This window comes from Eutrigla gurnardus, assembly GCF_963514095.1.
Source record: "Eutrigla gurnardus genome assembly, chromosome: 4".
NCBI lineage: Eukaryota > Metazoa > Chordata > Actinopteri > Perciformes > Triglidae > Eutrigla > Eutrigla gurnardus.
In genome coordinates this window covers 2,516,612-2,536,031 of record NC_139918.1, presented here as the reverse complement: position 1 = coordinate 2,536,031, position 19,420 = coordinate 2,516,612, and the positions used below count along the sequence as shown (strand labels likewise).

At 43.4% G+C, this 19,420-nt stretch overlaps 2 protein-coding genes across 2 annotated transcripts; one reads left to right on the top strand and one right to left on the bottom strand.

Moving 5' to 3' along the window:
• Positions 1-8,253: 8,253 nt before the first annotated feature.
• On the top strand, positions 8,254-17,771 carry cyp7a1 (cytochrome P450, family 7, subfamily A, polypeptide 1). The gene is made up of 8 exons (XM_084008493.1): positions 8,254-8,487; positions 13,557-13,797; positions 13,927-14,136; positions 14,874-15,068; positions 15,231-15,430; positions 16,024-16,154; positions 16,345-16,523; positions 16,651-17,771. The coding sequence occupies exons 1-8, from the start codon at positions 8,405-8,407 to the stop codon at positions 16,951-16,953; spliced, it is 1,542 nt and encodes a 513-aa protein (XP_083864619.1). The 5' UTR covers positions 8,254-8,404; the 3' UTR covers positions 16,954-17,771.
• LOC311012404 (uncharacterized protein) lies at positions 11,032-13,232 on the bottom strand (the record flags this gene model as incomplete). The annotated part of the gene is made up of 6 exons (XM_084007869.1): positions 11,032-11,072; positions 11,782-11,991; positions 12,022-12,636; positions 12,667-12,846; positions 12,892-13,075; positions 13,227-13,232. The coding sequence occupies 6 exons, from the start codon at positions 13,230-13,232 to the stop codon at positions 11,032-11,034; spliced, it is 1,236 nt and encodes a 411-aa protein (XP_083863995.1).
• Positions 17,772-19,420: the final 1,649 nt, after the last annotated feature.

Sequence of the window (19,420 nt, the reverse complement as noted above, 5' to 3'; positions counted from 1 at the left end):
ACGATTTGATTCTACGATTAATATTTGTTGTAGATATTTTATAAAATAAAGAAGCCGATTCTATGAAAGTGACAGTACAATAGTTTCTTTTCAAATATGTAAAATACCACATATCCCCAAACATTGTGGCTGTATGGCACTGGCAACAAAAAAAAAAAAAAAAACAGAACACCAAAATCACATGTCAATGTATTTATTTTTAGACATGGACAAAAAAAAAGTCTGGCTGAATGGTTGGATGGCGGTCACAGGACAGCGTCGTGGACGCTACCCGTGCTGCGGCCGCCTCTTGTGGCGCAAGTTGAGACACAAGCGATTGACATTCAAAGCCGTCCGTCTCTCACGTGCGGTCGTGGGGTGCCTGCGGTCACACGGCAGCGTCGCAGCCGCCTAACTGTGCTATCCATTGAGGAGACTGCTACCAATGCAGCGTATCTCTCACTTGTTGAACCGAATATCCGGTCGCATCGGTTTATCGTTCACAACCCTAGTTCACACCAAATCAGCCTATTTATTTGCTCGTGGCAGCTATAAATGAAGCAGCAAGTAACGCAAGTAAGATGAATGAATGATGTGCGTTGGGGTTTCATTTATCCTGTCCGGATTTATTTCTCTATCTCGCCCGGTCACTACTCAACTGCTTGCTTGCTAACCCTCCTCCCGGTCTTGTCCATTTGTTTTCATCGAACAACCTTTGCTTAATCAATATGATGGATTATCATATACGCATTATGATGTGTGTATTTGTGTGTCTTATCTGTCATAAACAAGAGATTGCGTTTGTGTCGCGGTGGCACGGCAGCATCTGTTAGTGTCTTGGCCCTCAATAACTTTTAAAAGTGGCTGAGATATGTGATTGATTTTGGTGTGTAACGTTACAGAAACGTATTTATTGTCAGTCAGTAATGACTGTATATGTTGTTTGCTTCGCTTTGTGGTCTAGTGATTTTCTGTGTGTTTCTTTCAGCTATGAGAAAAGCCGTAGTTTCTTCAACGCTGGCGTCAGATTCTGACTGGTAAGTACAAAGATAATGGGAGTGCAAATATGTTACTCAAAATTCACATTATTTTTCGACACGTCCAACCTGAGGTCTAAACATCATTTTGAATCTTACCATCATGAGCCTGCTTTTGATAACTTTTGGTTTGAGTCTTGTTGAGAGAAATATGTGAATAAATGATGAGTACTAAATTGTCTATGTCATTTTTGTGTGTGTTGTAGCCAGGTCAATCCCCTCCGAAGTAGGCTGTGGTGACAGGACAGGAGTTTCCAGTCAGGCAGAATGTTTCTGACTTTTTGTACACATTTTTAAGTAATTTAGTAATTTATAAATAAGTGTTTGTGTTTTTTCCTGATACATGTAATGTCAACTGATTTATTATGATTGTTATGTTCAAAAAGACACTGCATATTCATTTAAATTTTTTATTGAAAAAAAATATATAAATAGTTTAAAAAATACTAAATAAATATCCTGTGCAGGAACATGAATTGAAAACAAATGAAAACAAACTTTACATATTTTTGAGGCTGAAGGTTTGCACTGTAACAAAATAAGAACAAAAATCACACCTAGACTAATTCAACACATTTCACCTGCTTGGGATGAATCCAACATACTGCCTGTTAGGATCAGGAAATCGCTCTCTAATCTTCCAAACGCAGCAGCTCGGGATCACAATGCGATGTCCACCTCTCAGTGACCCATACTGCCACACTACCTGTATGTTATGCTAACTTGGCGGTGGAGCTTAGCTGTGGACATTGTAATGGCTAACAAGGTTTACGTTAGTTTCAACGTGCATTAAAGGGATAGTTCAGAATTTTGGACATAAGACCTATTTTCCAAGTGAGCCGGTGTGTTTGAGACGTCTGGAGACGTTTTCAAGAAATTTCATTCAGTTCTTCTAGTTGCCGAGTTCGCTTATGCTATAGCTAGCCTGAGTCAATGGTTCTTAGCTAGACAAGCATTAAAAACAGTCTTGCCCACTCCACAGTGCACCCGAGGCAAATCCATTAAAACACTAGACTGTCGATGTACATATGTGTGTTGATAGAATAATATTTGAAACAAAACTAACCTCGCATCGCATGAATCATCATTTTTTGAGGAACTAGTTTCTCAGCAGCAGCGGATCTTTACTTTGCTCAGTCAGACTCAAAACTCTAAGACGCGCCGCCTGAAATACTGCCCGTAAATAGGCAATCGAACCGGGCCAGACTGTCGGCACTTATACCCGCAAGGCTGTCTGAAAAGCCCTCGGAGCTCACTCAAACACCGGGCAGCCCACGGCCACACGAAGCCACAATTACGCACCGCGAACATGGTCCGTCCCGAGAACCGTAAACCCTCGGACGCGTTCAGGGGATTCCCTCCGGTAAATAGACACATGAACACCGCCGAATAGTCGGGCCTCGTGCCCTCAGAGCTGGGTGAAAAGCCCTTGGTCCTCACTCAAACACCGGGCAGCCCATGGCCACGTGAATCCACACATGCGGACTCTCCGTCGGACTTAAAACTCTAAGACGCGCCGCTCGCAATCCAGCCGGTAAACACGCGGCTCAACACCGCCGAACTCTCGGCACTTGTGCCCCCAAGGCTGTCTGAAAAGCCCTTAGAGCTCACTCAAACACCGGGCAGCTCACGGCTGCGCGAAGCCACAATTACGCACCGCAAAGCCGGACCTGTGCTCCGTCCATAGACCCGTAAACCCTCGGACGCGTTGCGGGGAATCCCTCCGGTAAACAGACACAAAAACACCGCCGAACTCTCGGCCCTTATGCCCCCAGACCTGGGTGAAAAGCCCTTGGACCTCACGCAAACACCGGGCAGCCCAAGGCTATGCGAACCCATAATTACGCACTGCGAACCTGGACCTCTGCTCCGTCCGTAGACCCGTAAACCCTCGGACCCTTGCGGGGGATTCCCTCCTGGCACCACCAGTCTCCGTTTGTTCGGTCCCGGTTCTCAGCTCCAGCTATCTCGGTCTCCACAGATGCTCGTTCACGTTCTGCCCTTTGAGCATCCCTCTCGCGCAATTCTTCCTCTGTATATTCAGGCTCGTACAGGTACGGTTGGCTTTGGGTGGAAAAAAACTCCTCATCAGAGTCTTCAAAAGTTTCAGTATATTCTCCAAAAGTGTCCATTTCTGTGAGATTGAAGAAACTAGCACTGCAGGCTACTCTGCGTCTGTAGCAATGACAGCAGGTTAACAAACTATTATAGAACCGGTAACTTATAAGTGCTAGGTGATATCACTCCGCCGCTGTCATAGCCTACTAGGAAGTATGACACGCTGCTGCTGCTGCTGAGACATAAGTCCTTAAAAATGCAAGGTTGGTTTTATTTCAAACATTCTATCAACATATATGCAGTGTTGGGCAAGTTACTTCAAAAGCGTAATGCATTATTTATTACTTGTTACTGTCATTTCAAAGTAATTAGTTACATTACAATATTACTGTCTTTGAATTGTAAGGAATTACACTACTTTTACATTACTTTTGCATTACTTTTCGCCAAAATAAAAGGAAATATGGATTTTTTGTTCTCAATAGATCTTCTTGTTTTCAATGCAGCTCATTACACAGCAGGATGTGATGTTTTTCGCTTCAAAATAAAAGAACGAAAAACAAAAAATGACTCGTATCCCGTTATTTGTTTAAAAAACGGAAAACGACTCGTTAACTGATATTAGATATTGTGTTCATGAATGGGATTCGGGGATGAAATAACAGGGCCATTTTTCATTCCAGATTTGCCGTTCGTCTTTTTTAATGACCTTGAAGGCGCTGTATGCTGCAAAATTACCTGGAATCCTACCTGAGACATTTAGGGGAGCTCTAAAACACTGTTCATTAACACTCTGACAGCGTCTGACGCTCGCGTTTTGAAATAAACCTACTGTTTTAAACTTGCACCAAAAGCGTTATGACGTGGCCATAAAAGCGGTTCAAAACCGACGGGGAGAATCAGAGCCTCCGCCTTTTCGCCGCCGCTCCTCAGCTGTTGATCCTCGGTGTGCCGGGTCGGCTGCGCTCTGACCCGCTCCATGAGTCGGTGTCCAGCTCATGGAGCCTGCTAACAACAGTGCTTAATTAACATAGTGTAGAGTCACACGGACCGGCTTTCACACTTTTCCAAAAGTGGAGCGTATGCCCATCTCACGATCGCGAATGTAGAGTCAATCGGCAAGTACTATTCCTTCTACGGACATTCATCAAATGTTGGTAGATCGAAACTTTCCTTAGAAACAAAATCTCCTCCTGCCTCTGACCACTCATAGAGCTTGTGTAAATAAGAAATGCACATAAATATTGCTCGTCATTATCAAAAGCAAATAAAATCGTTTCCCTCAGCCTCACTTTGTAATGTATTGATAAAGTGCTGGTAATAAACATCAAACTCAGACACAAGAGGCAAGAGGACAATGTTCAACAATGATTTAATGAAAGGTAAGTGTGCAACCGAAGAATCCAGAGTCCAACTAAGTGCAGAGGCTGGGAGCAGACAGGCAGGTAAGGAATCCAGTCAAACAAACTCAAGACAATAAACACTCTCCAGACGTGGCTGGAGCAGACGTATGTTATGAACCAAAAATACAAAAGAACAGGTACAGGGGTAACCATGGGATAAATAGATGATTAAACAAATACTGGTGGTAGAGCCTTTGCTTTATTACTGTAGCAGCAGGTTCATCTTGATTGAATGATTAGCAGCATGTTTGATCAGGAGAGGAAGAGGCTGGGACGAACCAAGTGAACAGACCTACCAGCCATAACCTGAGGAGAACTACATTCACAGGCCAGGAAGAGACAGACAGAACAAGAGACAAAAAGAAAAGAAGGTTGGAGAACTGCTTATCCCAACAGAAGGATGTCGATTTTCATATTCCCTTTATACCTTACCACAGACAGGCCTTCCAAGTCTGTCATTTTCAGCTCAGATAGCTTCCATCTGAAGTGTTCATAAGTCATGGCAGCCCTCTCGTCCATAGACGAAGTCATAACCTATCCCAGTCAGGACATCAAACTGGGGAAAATTTCGCCAGAGACCCATCGCTCGAGGCTGTAACCCATCCAATCTCTGCTACCCACCATTCTCCACCGGTACAGAACTTGAAGTACTAGGAGGGCTATGGAACTGCCAGTCTGCAGTCAAGACCATTTCAGCGTATGCCTCCCTGCAGACTCTCCACTTCCTGGCACTTACGGAGACCTGGATCACCCCAGAAAACACTCCAGCTGCCCTCTCAACTGCTTACTCGTTTTCACACTCCCCAAGACGAACAGGTCGAGGAGGAGGAACTGGACTCCTTATCTCACCCAGATGGTCCTAACAGGTCCTTCCTCTGGACCACCTACCCCGATCTGCACTTGAATTCCACGCCGTCTCTGTTACCTTCCTTTCAAGCTCAACATCATGGTGATCTATCGCCTGATGATGGCACACCACTCATCGTCCTCGGTGACTTCAACATCCATCCAGGAAAGCTGCACTCATCTGAATTCATTGACTTCTTTTCCACATTTGACCTTACACTCTCCCCCTCTCCACCCACTCACCGGGCCGGGAACCAACTTGACCTTGTCTTCACAAGATCCTGTGGCATCTCCGCACTTTCTGTTACCCTGCTCACCGTGTCCGACCACCACTTTGTGACTTTCTCCCTCCCCATGAAGCCCACCACATCCCTCCCCTCTACGCCTCGAACTGTCACCAGCCGCGGCAACCTGAAATCCCTCATTCCCTCCGCTCTCTCCTCAACTGTTCTTTCCTCACGACCATCCATCCACAGAACAGTTCTCCTTAATGCCTACAGGAAGCCTCCTCCATCCTGATGTCCTCACTCTCCTCTTCTTTGGACACTCTCTGTCCCCCAATCTCACGACCTGCGCGATCATCTCCCTCCCCTCCCTGGCTGTCTGAACCTCTGCGAACCAACAGATCATTGTTGCGAGCGTCAGAGAGAAAATGGAAGAAATCGGGCCAGGATGAGGACCTTGCTCACTACCACCACCTCCTCTCTGACTTCACCTCAACTGTTTCAGCAGCTAAATCTGCCTTCTACCTGTCAAGGATCAACTTTTCCGCCGCCAACCCCAGGAACCCCCCTCTTCTCCATGTTCTCCTCCCTCCTCCCCCTCTCCCTCCTTCCTCCCTCACTGCTGATATCCAAAGCTACAGACCTGTATCTCTTCTTTCATTCCTCTCTAAAACCTTGGAACGTGCCGCCTACAACCAACTGTCATCCTATCTCTCACAGAACAACCTCCTTGACCCTAATCAATCAGGATTCAGGACTGCTTACTCCACTGAGACGGCCCTCCTCACAGTGGCCGAGTCCCTGCGAGACGCCAGAGCCTCATCCCACTCCTCTGTTCTCATTCTCCTCTACCTATCTGCTGCATTCGACAAAGTCAACCACCAAATCCTCCTCTCCTCAATATCCGCAGGATTCTGACTTTCCTCACAGAGGATGCAACGCAACTCCTGGTCCAAGCACTGGTCATCTCCCGCCTTGACTACTGCAACTCTCTCCTGGCGATTAAACCATTGCAGCACGCCTTATCTTCAATCTACCCAAATTCTCCCATGTGACCCCCCTCCTCCGTGACCTCCACTGGCTCCCTGTTGCAGCACGCATCCAATTCAAGACGATGGCACTGGCCTTCAGGGCCATCAATGGAACGGCACCCATCTACCTCCAAACACTGGTAAAACCACACACCCCGAAGCGAGCACTTCGCTCCTCTACTTCAGCTGGCCGGCTGGTACCACCATCGCTGAAATCAAACAAACGGAAAACAATGGTTTTGAGGTGTTTCTAGCCACGTATCTTGGTGTGATTAGGCCTGTAGGGAAGTACAGCTGTAAGCCACTACAATGCCACTTCATCATGATAAAAACATGTCTCACAACCACATAAGCATGGTGTTCCAGAGAGAAGAGTACTACACTGACATGCTGACTCAAAGGACCTCCTGCCTTCAGCCTTACAGGATATTTACCATTTCATATAGTCTACACTGCTTCTAGTGTAACTAGTAATCCACCACAACTTCAGAAGCCCCACCCTCAGTAGTTCTAATAATTGGCTTCCAAAATCTTTTACTCTCATTACATTTTCCAAGACTTTTATAGCTACTTTCTACAGACAAGTTCTGTTAACTAGAGAAAATGCATTCTTTGGGCTTGAACATTGACCAGTGTTTCACTTCTGCCGATACCTCTATCGCTCTTATCACATGCAGGTATTTCTTTTTTATCTTGTTTTGTGTTAAGAGAATTCTTGTCTCCAAGAAGATGGATGATTCATTGCCACTTTAGTTCATTATCAAACTGTACAGTGTTTCTCTTTAATTAAAATTTCTTATCCTTTTTTCATGTTGTTTTTCTTGATGAACTTGATTTCATCTCCACTGGCTACGGCAAGTCTAAACAGGTCACATGTGTCAGTTGTCACATACCGTACAATAATAATGTTCGCTTCCTCTCCACCTGCACTCACAGACACAAACACCCACACACATACACACACACATGCACACACACACACACACACATGCACACACACACACACACACGTGCATACACACGCACACACACGTGCATACACACACACACACACACGCATACACACACAGGAGCTCAGCAGGGACCTTGAGTCTATTTACCAACCCAGATGTACTATCACAGTACAGCCCTTCAGGTAACACTGTCCATGGACTCCAGTCAAGGTCATCACACACACACACACACACGCATTCATGGAATCCTATTTCCTAGATATATCCCAAGAAGATAACATGCTAGATAATTGTAGTAAATTTCAACCAAATTACATTATTCCTTTTTCAAGCAATTTGTTGGTGTGAAATTGGTTACCGTTGATGAAATGGATCAGATCTCACAATCTTGGCTGCGGGGTTTGAACATCAATCACCATCAGAGAAAATATAAATACATTTTATTTTATTTGAGCAAAATTAGCAGAAAAATAATTCCTTCCCTTACCCCAAAATAAATGCAGGTTTAAATCATAGAAAATCATGGCTTATAGGGTAATACTCATTTTGTTGCACAACAATAAAGAAAAAAAAAACGTTTTCCTTTTGCAATTCAGCATCTTTGGCAGACTTCAGGCATGATATCATACCATTCGCCTGAATCCGCCCTTGGGCCCACCCTACGGCACAAGGCAGGTATAAAAACCTGCCACACTCTGCCTGTCATCACACAGGCTGCTTGCACAATTTGCAGTGATAGGCAGTGTCCTTTTGCATTCATAGTCTCTGTGTTGGAACACTCCAGGAAGCTAGGACAACATCTTTAAACTGCTCAGATAACTGCAGTTGTAAGCCTCCTGAGGTGCTGTTCTCATCCTCATCAACAACATCACCATGATAATAAGCATGGCTCTGATCTGGGCAGTAGTGGTGGGACTCTGCTGCCTTCTTTGGCTTGCTGTGGGGATACGACGCAGGTAAGACTAGACATAGGATGTGTTGGATGCAACGTGTAAGGCATTTCTTATAGCTCAGAAGTTCTGTATTGAACTTAAACAGTGTGTCTGGAACATTAAACACTAATAGTAATCATCTGCCAACTGTTTTTCTTTCTGAGCACGGAACAACACATGTGGCAACATGATGCACGTGACCACTTATGTAACTAGTCATGCATTGTGAATGACATAAGTATGCATGCAGTGAGTGCTAATCAAACAAAAGCTTTTGTAAAGAAGCTGGAATTTGTTTGGCATGCTGTTGATTCACAAATATTGTCCCCAGTGCGTCAGTGCTTCAAAGGTTTCTAGTGTAAAAGTATATGTTCCAAAGAATGTTGTTCATGAGAGCAACATGATGACATGTAGGCTGCTATTTACAGAGAACAACAGTGGTAACTTGTAATCATCAGTTTGGGGGGGCTGTAGCTGCGGTCGAGCCTCCTCCTATCAGAAGATCGGTACTCAAGTCTACATGCCAAAGTGTCCTTGGGCAAGATACTGAACCCCAAATTGCCCCCAGAAGGCTGAACCATGTGAATGTGTGTGAAGGGGATTAGCTCCTGGTGTGCAGGCGGCTCCTCTGGCATCAGTGTGTGAATGTGTGTGCATGGGTAGATAAACTGAAATTAGTCAGAAAGACTAGAAAAGCGCTTCATAAATGCAAGTCTATCAGCCTTTGTCAGTGAAAACAACGTGCAGGAGGACTTATTCATCTTTAAAATCCTCCTGGGAGGAATTTATGCTTTAATTTGACAGCCAATAGCAAAGTGAACCCTAGGGCATGGGGAACCCATATGGCCAAGGGGTTACCACCGCAACATCCTTGGTTTGCGACTGGTTTGGACCTCTGTTGTAGGAAAACAAATTCACTAAACCACCATGGTGCCACAATCTTCTCTTTTTTAATCAATCAATGAATTTAAATTTTGTCAGTTGAGCTGCTGTTCAGTGCAACAATTTATTATCATATTGAGTCATTTTCAGGTTATTTCAATTTCGTTTTTCTGCTGGACACACATAACATACATAGGACAAAACGTAAAAACCTGCAAGAGCTAACGACATTGAATCACCAATGTTGAATTTAAGTCAGTAGTTTGATGGTAAGCGGGCGGCATTTCGGTACCAGTCCCAAGTGCTAAGTACTGGTAACCCATTGAGGGCGCATGCGCTTGAGCAAGAGTTGTGACGTGACTGCAATGGAAGGGGGGAGTGCGAGATCTAGTGGCTGGACATTTTTCAATAGCACCTTTTACAATTTAACATATGTAAATCAATTTCATGACTAATTCAGTGCCTTTTTAATAGTAACCTCTCATTGTGTATCTAAATTTGAGGATCTCCTTATGCTTGCATGCTTCTTCTATAAAATGAATTTCTGATGCTGATGTTATAAATCAACATAAGATAAGACAAGATAATAACTGCATTCAAAGCGACTTCTTCAATAAACTACAATCATCTTCCAACACACAATGCTGCCACCAGGAAGCTCTCCACATGAATATAACTGTCAGGACTCGGACGAAAGAGACGACTCAGATGGGAGCAGGTTGACAGGCTTTATTCTGGTTTTATTTGTACCTAGTTAGAATGAGTGCAAACAAATCAATTCGGCTATAAAGACTGTCGTCAGAAGGACGAGGGCTATGAAAACCAACAAAAGGAACAACAACGCAATGAAACAAAAAATCACTCCCGAAGGAGGAAAAACCTCTAATCTACACTTCTCTTAAAGAAAATAAGCTCTATGAAAATTACAACAAAAAGTCACTCGCTAGGAGGATCAAAGGACAAGGCTATAAATCAAACTACACTGCACTACTCTCAAGACTAAACTAGCTCTATGGGAAAATACAACAACAAAAAACTCGCTCACATGGAGGATCAGTGAAAAGGTCTAAACTTAACTGCACTAAACTGAACTATGAAACGGTACAAACAAAGGACGCTCCACAGGGAGGAAAATCAACAAGGCTCTGGAAATTTGCCAACGCTCAAACTTAAACACTGACCAAAAACTTTACAAAATCAAAATCACTCTTCTTCAGAGGAACAAATAAACAGAAATACACACATGGCAAAGAGGGCTCAGGAACAAGGCTATGCTTGCTCCTAAATACAAGTGATGAAATAACTTGAATCCATAAAATTCTCATGAAGCTTGTCTGCATCTAAATTTACACTGTTGCCAATAAAGTTGGAATACAATATCTTTTACTTCTTCTCATGAAATGATTGTGACAATTTGATTTATCAAATGAAGAAAATAGTGTGTAATTAAGTGCATATATTTTTTTCAAAATGTATTGATCAAACTTTTCCAAACATATGACAGTGCAAATTGAACCACATATAAATAAAATAAAAAGAGGAATGTGTCTGAATACAAAATGATACCAACTTTACGGGCAACAGTTTATATTCAGCGCACGCACGCAGTGCTTCCTTATTTTGCATTGTATTTATCAAACCTGACAGCCACCGGGCAAACAGCGCATACTCTGCCCTCAAGCGCCTCTAAAAGCAATGAATGGGCCCGCATGTATCTAACACGGATCCTGGAACGACAAAGAAGAAAGCGCTAAAAAGCACATGACGAACCAAGGAAACGGTAGCGTACAACAGGGCACAGGCGAGGATAACTGGTTCAGGTCCACCAGAAATTAATGTCTAGTTACGTGCAGCAAAACCACAAAACGAGATGAAATAATGGGCAGATACAATAACTGGTTTGTGTGTTAATGGAACGGCCAGAGCGGTAACCAAACGATGTCGCCACCAGCAAGAGACGAACAATCGCTCTGCAGCGATGCAGAGGACCTCCGACGTTCCATCCAGACCTGAGACACCCAGAACTGCACCATCCAGACCTGAGACATGCAGACCTGAGACATGAGACATCCAGACCTGAGGCATCCAGACCTGAGACATGCAGACCTGAGACATCCAGACCTGAGACATCCAGACCTGAGACATGCAGACCTGAGACGTCCAGACCTGAGGCATCCAGACCTGAGACATGCAGACCTGAGACATCCAGACCTTAGACATCCAGACCTGAGGCATCCAGACCTTAGACATCCAGACCTGAGGCATCCAGACCTGAGACATGCAGACCTGTGGCATCCAGACCTGAGACATCCAGACCTGAGACACTCAGAACTGTACCATCCAGACCTGAGACATCCAGACCTGAGACATGCAGACCCGAGACATCCAGACCTGAGGCATCCAGACCTGAGACACCCAGAACTGCACCATCCAGACCTGAGACACCCAGAACTGCACCATCCAGACCTGAGACATGCAGACCTGAGACATGCAGACCTGAGGCATCCATACATGAGACATCCAGACCTGAGACATGCAGACCTGAGACATCCAGACCTGAGGCATCCAGACCTGAGACATCCAGACCTGAGGCATCCATACATGAGACATGCAGACCTGAGGCATCCATACATGAGACATCCAGACCTGAGACATGCAGACCTGAGACATCCAGACCTGAGGCATCCATACATGAGACATCCAGACCTGAGACATGCAGACCTGAGGCATCCATACATGAGACATGCAGACCTGAGGCATCCATACATGAGACATCCAGACCTGAGACATGCAGACCTGAGACATCCAGACCTGAGGCATCCAGACCTGAGACATCCAGACCTGAGGCATCCATACATGAGACATGCAGACCTGAGGCATCCATACATGAGACATCCAGACCTGAGACATGCAGACCTGAGACATGCAGACCTGAGGCATCCATACATGAGACATGCAGACCTGAGGCATCCAGACCTGAGACATCCAGACCTGAGACATGCAGACCTGAGACATCCAGACCTGAGGCATCCAGACCTGAGACATCCAGACCTGAGACATGCAGACCTGAGACATCCAGACCTGAGACATGCAGACCTGAGACATCCAGAACTGCACCATCCAGACCTGAGACATCCAGACCTGAGACATCCAGAACTGCACCATCCAGACCTGAGACATCCAGACCTGAGACATCCAGACCTGAGACATCCAGACCTGAGGCATCCAGACCTGAGACATCCAGACCTGAGACATGCAGACCTGAGACATCCAGAACTGCACCATCCAGACCTGAGACATCCAGACCTGAGACATCCAGACCTGAGACATGCAGACCTGAGACATCCAGACCTGAGACATCCAGACCTGCACCATCCAGACCTGCACCATCCAGACCTGAGACATCCAGACCTGAGACATGCAGACCTGAGACATCCAGACCTGAGGCATCCAGACCTGAGGCATCCAGACCTGAGACATCCAGACCTGAGACATGCAGACCTGAGACATCCAGACCTTAGACATCCAGACCTGAGGCATCCAGACCTGAGACACCCAGAACTGCACCATCCAGACCTGAGACATCCAGACCTGAGACATCCAGACCTGAGACATGCAGACCTGAGACATCCAGACCTGAGACATCCAGACCTGCACCACCCAGACCTGAGACATCCACATCCGTGACCACTCGTGTTCTCAGGAAAAGAAAACTACCTGAGCAAACCGTCTAAGATACACCATTCACGAAAAGGTGAGGTACCAGTGAAAACATGGAATGGATTTCACTTTAGGCGTTCCCTCAATAAACAAGTGGAATGGATTCAGTGACATCACCCGGGAATTAAACATTGAAGTGAAGGAAAAACAACCATTATTACGATCATTTAGGCCAATAATGACGTATAATATTATTCATTCAAGTCATATTCTTGCTTCAGTGGCTGTTTGCTCTGTTTGTGTTGAAACAAATAAATAAAAAGACAAATTATTTGGGGGGGCTTTGGAACAATTTAGGGTAGCTCCAGCCCCCTTAAAATAGGCCTAACAACGTCACTGATGACTGCTATAAAATATCAGGGTTTATTGAATTTGCCAGTCTAGACAAACTACTGAGCCCTAACATAAAAACACTGACCTTATTACTGGCTCTTTTTTTTTTGGCTTTTACTGAATATTGTCTGCTATCTCTTTCTTGTTAATGGCTATAGGCAACCCGGTGAGCCTGTCATTGAGAATGGCTTCATCCCCTACCTGGGTTGTGCTCTGCAGTTCGGGACCAATCCTCTTCAGTTCCTCCGTAGCCGTCAGAAGAAGTACGGCCATATTTTCACCTGCAAGATCGCAGGCCAGTACATCCACTTCCTGTGTGACCCCTTCTCTTACCATTCAGTCATCAGACAGGGCAGACACTTGGATTGGAGGAAATTCCACTTTGCTACATCTGTCAAGGTAAATTCATTTGATTTCATCTTTTATCATTTATTTTCTGTCAGGATATTTGTCTGCTTGCATAGAGGACTTTTTGATGTTACCGATGGTCCTTCAGTCGTCCTAATCCTCTTTTTCCTCCCACACCAGGCATTCGGGCATGACAGCTTTGACCCTCGCCACGGCCACACCACAGAGAACCTTCACCAAACCTTTCTGAAGACCCTGCAGGGCGAGGCTCTGCCATCCCTGATCGAGACCATGATGGGCCACCTCCAGGATGTCATGCTCAGGTCGGACACACTCAGACCCAGCAAGGACCACTGGGAGGTGGATGGCATCTTTGCTTTCTGCTACAAGGTCAGCAATTGGGCTTTAAGCATGCAAGATCATTTAAGACACTGTAAGAGGTAATACCTGGTTCACAGTACAGGATATTAGTGTTAGTACGATGGGTACAATGTCAGATCTGGTGATTATGGAGTCATAAAATCTTGTTGTGACTTGGCCAAGAGACATGACAGAGTACAATTTTGTCTCCCTTCCAACCGTGATAAATATAATAAAAATCTAAAATACTAGACTTTCTGTCACAACATTGTGAGGCATTAGTTGTCGTCTACTGTAACACAATTTAAAATGATCAATTGTTGCCCATGACACTCATTTACGTTACTGATCTGACCTGACAACAGTCGGGCTAGAATCGGGCTGATATAGTGTAGTGTGAACCAGGCATTAGGCTCTGCAATTTGTTGTAGACAAACTCTGCATTAAATTGACTCACTGATTTGACTGATTTGTAATTTGTGTCCAACAAAAAAACATTTTCATGCCTGCAACTAAAAAATAGCATCAAAAGAAAACAAGAGGAACTAGATTTTTACAATATCTATTCAAATATGGACATAGTATACTCAGTTTGCATTTTTATAGCCTCCATATGATACATTTAGACTTGAGACAGCACTCACAAGGACAGCTTTCACAAAAAGCACTAAAAATGGCCTTCAAATGTATTCATTTCAGCTCAAAGCCGTCATCAGTGTTGAAAACAGTGTTCCTAACAGGTTTCCTTCTGTCCTTTTGTGCTCCAGGTGATGTTTGAGTCTGGCTACCTGACTCTGTTTGGTAAAGAGCTTGGTGAAGACAAATGTCACGCTCGCCAGGCGGCTCAGAAAGCTCTGGTGCTCAATGCTTTGGAGAACTTCAAAGAGTTTGACAAGATCTTCCCGGCATTGGTAGCCGGCCTGCCCATCCATGTTTTCAAAAGTGCTTACAGTGCCAGAGAGGTTAGTGGACTTTTCCAACAACTATGAAAGCAATGTCAAAATAAACTGCCTTGACCTGATGCCACAATGCCTCCCTGCTGACATTTCTAACAGTGTTAGTCATACAGGCTTTACATAAGAGAAACTCAATTATTTGAATGTCTTTTCTTTTCAAATATCTAGAATCTAGCAAAAACCATGCATGCGGATAACTTGTCCAAGAGGGAGAATGTGTCTGATCTGATCTCTATGAGGATGATCCTGAATGACTCCTTATCTACCTTCAATGATTTGAGCAAGGCCAGGACCCATGTGGCTCTGCTGTGGGCGTCACAGGCTAACACCCTGCCTGCTACCTTCTGGAGTCTCTTTTATATGATCAGGTATGCTAATAGGTGTCTTTTTCTTTCGGCTCTCAGGAAGTAAAACAGAAGGTCTCAACGGGCAAAATTAGTTTGCTCTGTCTGAGCAGAATAAGAAAATATTTGTTGTCTCTAACAGCTTTTTATTGTTCATAAATAACGATTTGAAGTGTAAATAAACCCCACAGTTTTGGTTGAAGTGTCTCTAGCCTAGAAACTAAAAAATATCAAGAAGGTGAAACAAAATATCAACATATACAAGGGAAGGGAGAGGGTCTAGTCCAGAAAGTCTCAGTTTGTGGTATTATTCTGTTTAGTGTGAAACCGCTCAGTGAACTAAATTGCTGATTGCTGATACCTGATGGTACTTCAAAAGTTATGCTACAAAATGCGACTTTCTTGACCTGATTTTTCTTTCATTTAATTCATGCCCAATAATAAACCAGTGTTTTTAGACTTCAATACAATATGTAGCATCACAGATACAATTCAATTCCACTGTGGGAAGCTAGACATATGGTGCTATTGCAATGAGCTTGAAATGAAAGTAAGTCAATAACAATCTTTAACAGCGACAGTAGCGTGACTAACAGGCTCCTCCTATCTGTGCTCAGGAGCCCAGATGCAATGAAAGCAGCTCGTAAGGAGGTACAGAAGGTTCTGGAGGATTTAGGTCTGACTGTGGATCCTAACAACCCCAAACTGAACCTGACCAGAGACCAGCTGGACAACATGCCTGTTCTGGGTAAGATTGCCAATAGTTTCTCAAAAAAGTTAGTTAGTTATAAAACAACTAATTTGCTACATTTTAGTCTGGCATTACCTAGATGGTATAAAACAAACCACTATGTACAGAATTTGGGAATCATTTTATTATTAAATGCCTTGTTATGAACCTAATTATTTCTTGTCTCCTTTTGTATTTCTGTCCATAGACAGCATCGTAAAAGAAGCCATGCGTCTTTCCAGTGCGTCTATGAATGTACGTGTTGCCAAGGAGGACTTCCTGCTTCACCTTGACAACCAAGAAGCTTACCGGATAAGGAAAGATGATGTCATTGCTCTATATCCGCCAATGCTGCACTACGATCCAGAAATCTATGAGGATCCTTATGTAAGACCCCGATGGAATTACTACTTAATCAATGAGATAAACTACCTTCTGAAGGACATCAACATAATTGGTGCTGCCCTACTAACAACTCTTATTCCTCTCTCCTTCTCTGCTCTTCAACCTGTAGGAGTACAAGTTTGACCGTTTCCTGGATGAGAAGGGTCAGGAGAGACCCGCCTTCCACCGCGGTGGCCGGCGGCTGCGTTATTTCAACATGCCGTTCGGATCTGGGGTCACCAAGTGCCCCGGCAGATTTTTTGCCGTGTATGAGATCAAGCAGTTCCTGACTCTGGTGCTGTGCTATTTTGACATGGAACTATTGGACCCTGCTATCAAAGTCCCACCTCTTGACCAATCCCGTGCTGGTCTGGGAATTCTCCAGCCTACTTATGATGTGGACTTCAGGTACAAGCTGAAATTGAACTATTAGAGCCTTTGCCAGGCAGAGTTATTGGAGTGAATATTGTACATAGTATATATTTAACTGTGTTAATGAAGATGCCTTGTTGTATATGTATATAGACTGAATTCTATATTGTGTTGCTTTAAATTGCTGCTAAAGAACATAAATTCTGTATATATTTGTTCTGTGTCTGTTAGACCTGGTCTGACAAACATCCATCATCTCAGAGTAAAAGTGCTGAGTAGAATCTTCAATTTCAACACAGTCTCACAGCAGTTTGTGAAACAGTCAGAAAATCAGATCTACTGATTCCTGTACATGGACACCTATATTTAACGTTAGGTTTAGACAACAAAACCAACGTTAGCTTTAGACAACAAAACCACTTAGTTAGGTTTAAGAAAAAAAACATCACAAGGACATTATTGAATGCTACGTCTCTAGCTCTGGACAATGCATAGTGACATGGATTCATTCATGTGTCCAACATTTAATAGGATTCTAATTATTATTTTTTGTCCCTGTACACGAAACCATTAGATTGTATTTTGTTACTATTCACAAACTGTCATGAGACTTGGTTGTCAACTCCTGCGACAGAGCCATGTTCATTCATTAAATAAACATGTTTGTGCATGTTTGCCCCATTGCACAAAATCTTGGAGAGTGACATTATTGCCAACTGTTCAAATCAGGTAGCAGCATTTTTTCTCCGTACAGGCAGCCATTGGTTTTAATAGATTTCACAATGCCACATTACTGTGTCGTGCTTATGCTGCTTAAATCCTTCTACAAATACCATCATGTGACACAAGAAAATGACAGGAGATTGTTTACAAAGAATAAACAGACTTCACTTTGTTCATGTTTCCTATATTTGCTGGACAGGTGTGTTTTATTTGCACAGTGTCAGAAACTACGACATTGCTGCATACCTGCTGAAGCCAGGACGGAGAGCGTGGTTTACCACCATTTTGGTGATTGTTGTAAAATCAATAGCCAGACTTCAGCCAGTCTGAAAAAGTGAAAGTTCTTTGACTTTTCAATTGAATTTTATTTATAATGTCATATCATAACAAGTTATCCTCAGGAGTCGATAAATCTTCAAAGTCCAAACATCACCGGGAGCAAGTGTTACAGCGTGAGTAGCAGACCATCTGGTTCCATCTGTGTTTGGTGTTGTAGTAGTATTAACAGTAGTTGTACACTATGAAACGATGTGAGTAAGAGGGTTACAACCGAGAGTGAGAGTGAAAGGGGGAGAAAGAGATGGGGATGACATTGCAGAGGGGCCGCCTATAGGATCCGAACCCGGGGCCACTGCTGTGAGGACTCATCCTAAGTACGTGTGGTGCCAACTCTACCACTGAGCTATCCTGGCACCCCCAGTAGTAGTTTTAACAGTAGTAGTATTAACAGTAGTATTAGTTTTAACAGTAGTAGTAGTAGTAGTATTAACAGTAGTATTAACAGCAGTAGTAGTATTAACAGTAGTATTAGTTTTAACAGTAGTAGTAGTAGTATTAACAGTAGTATTAACAGTAGTAGTAGTATTAACAGTAGTATTAGTTTTAACAGTAGTATTAGTTTTAACAGTAGTAGTAGTATTAACAGTAGTATTAACAGCAGTAGTAGTGTTAACAGTAGTAGTAGTGTTAGCAGTAGTAGTATTAACAGCAGTAGTAGTTTTCGCAGTAGTAGTAGTAGTATTGGCAGTAGTAGTAATATTAACAGTAGAAGAAGTATCAACAGTAGTAGTATTAGTATTAATAGTAGTAGTAGTATTAACAGCAGTGGTAGTTTTAACCGTAGTAGTAGTATTAGCAGTAGTAGTAGTATTAGTAGTAGCCTATTGACAGTAGTAGTAGTATTAGCAGTAGGAGTAGCATAGTAGGATTATTAGCAGTAGGAGTAGTATTAGCAGTAGTAGTAGTATTAACAGCAGTAGGAGTATTAGCAGTAGGAGTAGTATTAACAGTAGTAGTAGTATTAACAGCAGTAGTATTAGCAGTAGGAGTAGTATTAGCAGTAGTAGTAGTATTAACAGCAGTAGGAGTATTAGCAGTAGGAGTAGTATTAACAGTAGTAGTAGTATTAACAGCAGTAGTATTAGCAGTAGGAGTAGTATTAGCAGTAGTAGTATTAACAGCAGTAGGAGTATTAGCAGTAGGAGTAGTATTAACAGTAGTAGTAGTATTAACAGCAGTAGTATTAGCAGTAGGAGTAGTATTAGCAGTAGGAGTAGTATTAACAGCAGTAGGAGTATTAGCAGTAGGAGTAGTATTAACAGTAGTAGTAGTATTAACAGCAGTAGTATTAGCAGTAGGAGTAGTATTAGCAGTAGTAGTAGTATTAACAGTAGTAGGAGTATAGCAGTAGTAGTAGTATTAGCAGTAGTAGTATTAACAGCAGTAGGAGTATTAGCAGTGGGAGTACTATAAGCCGTAGTAGTAGTATTAACAGCAGTAGGAGTACAGCAGTAGGAGTATTAGCA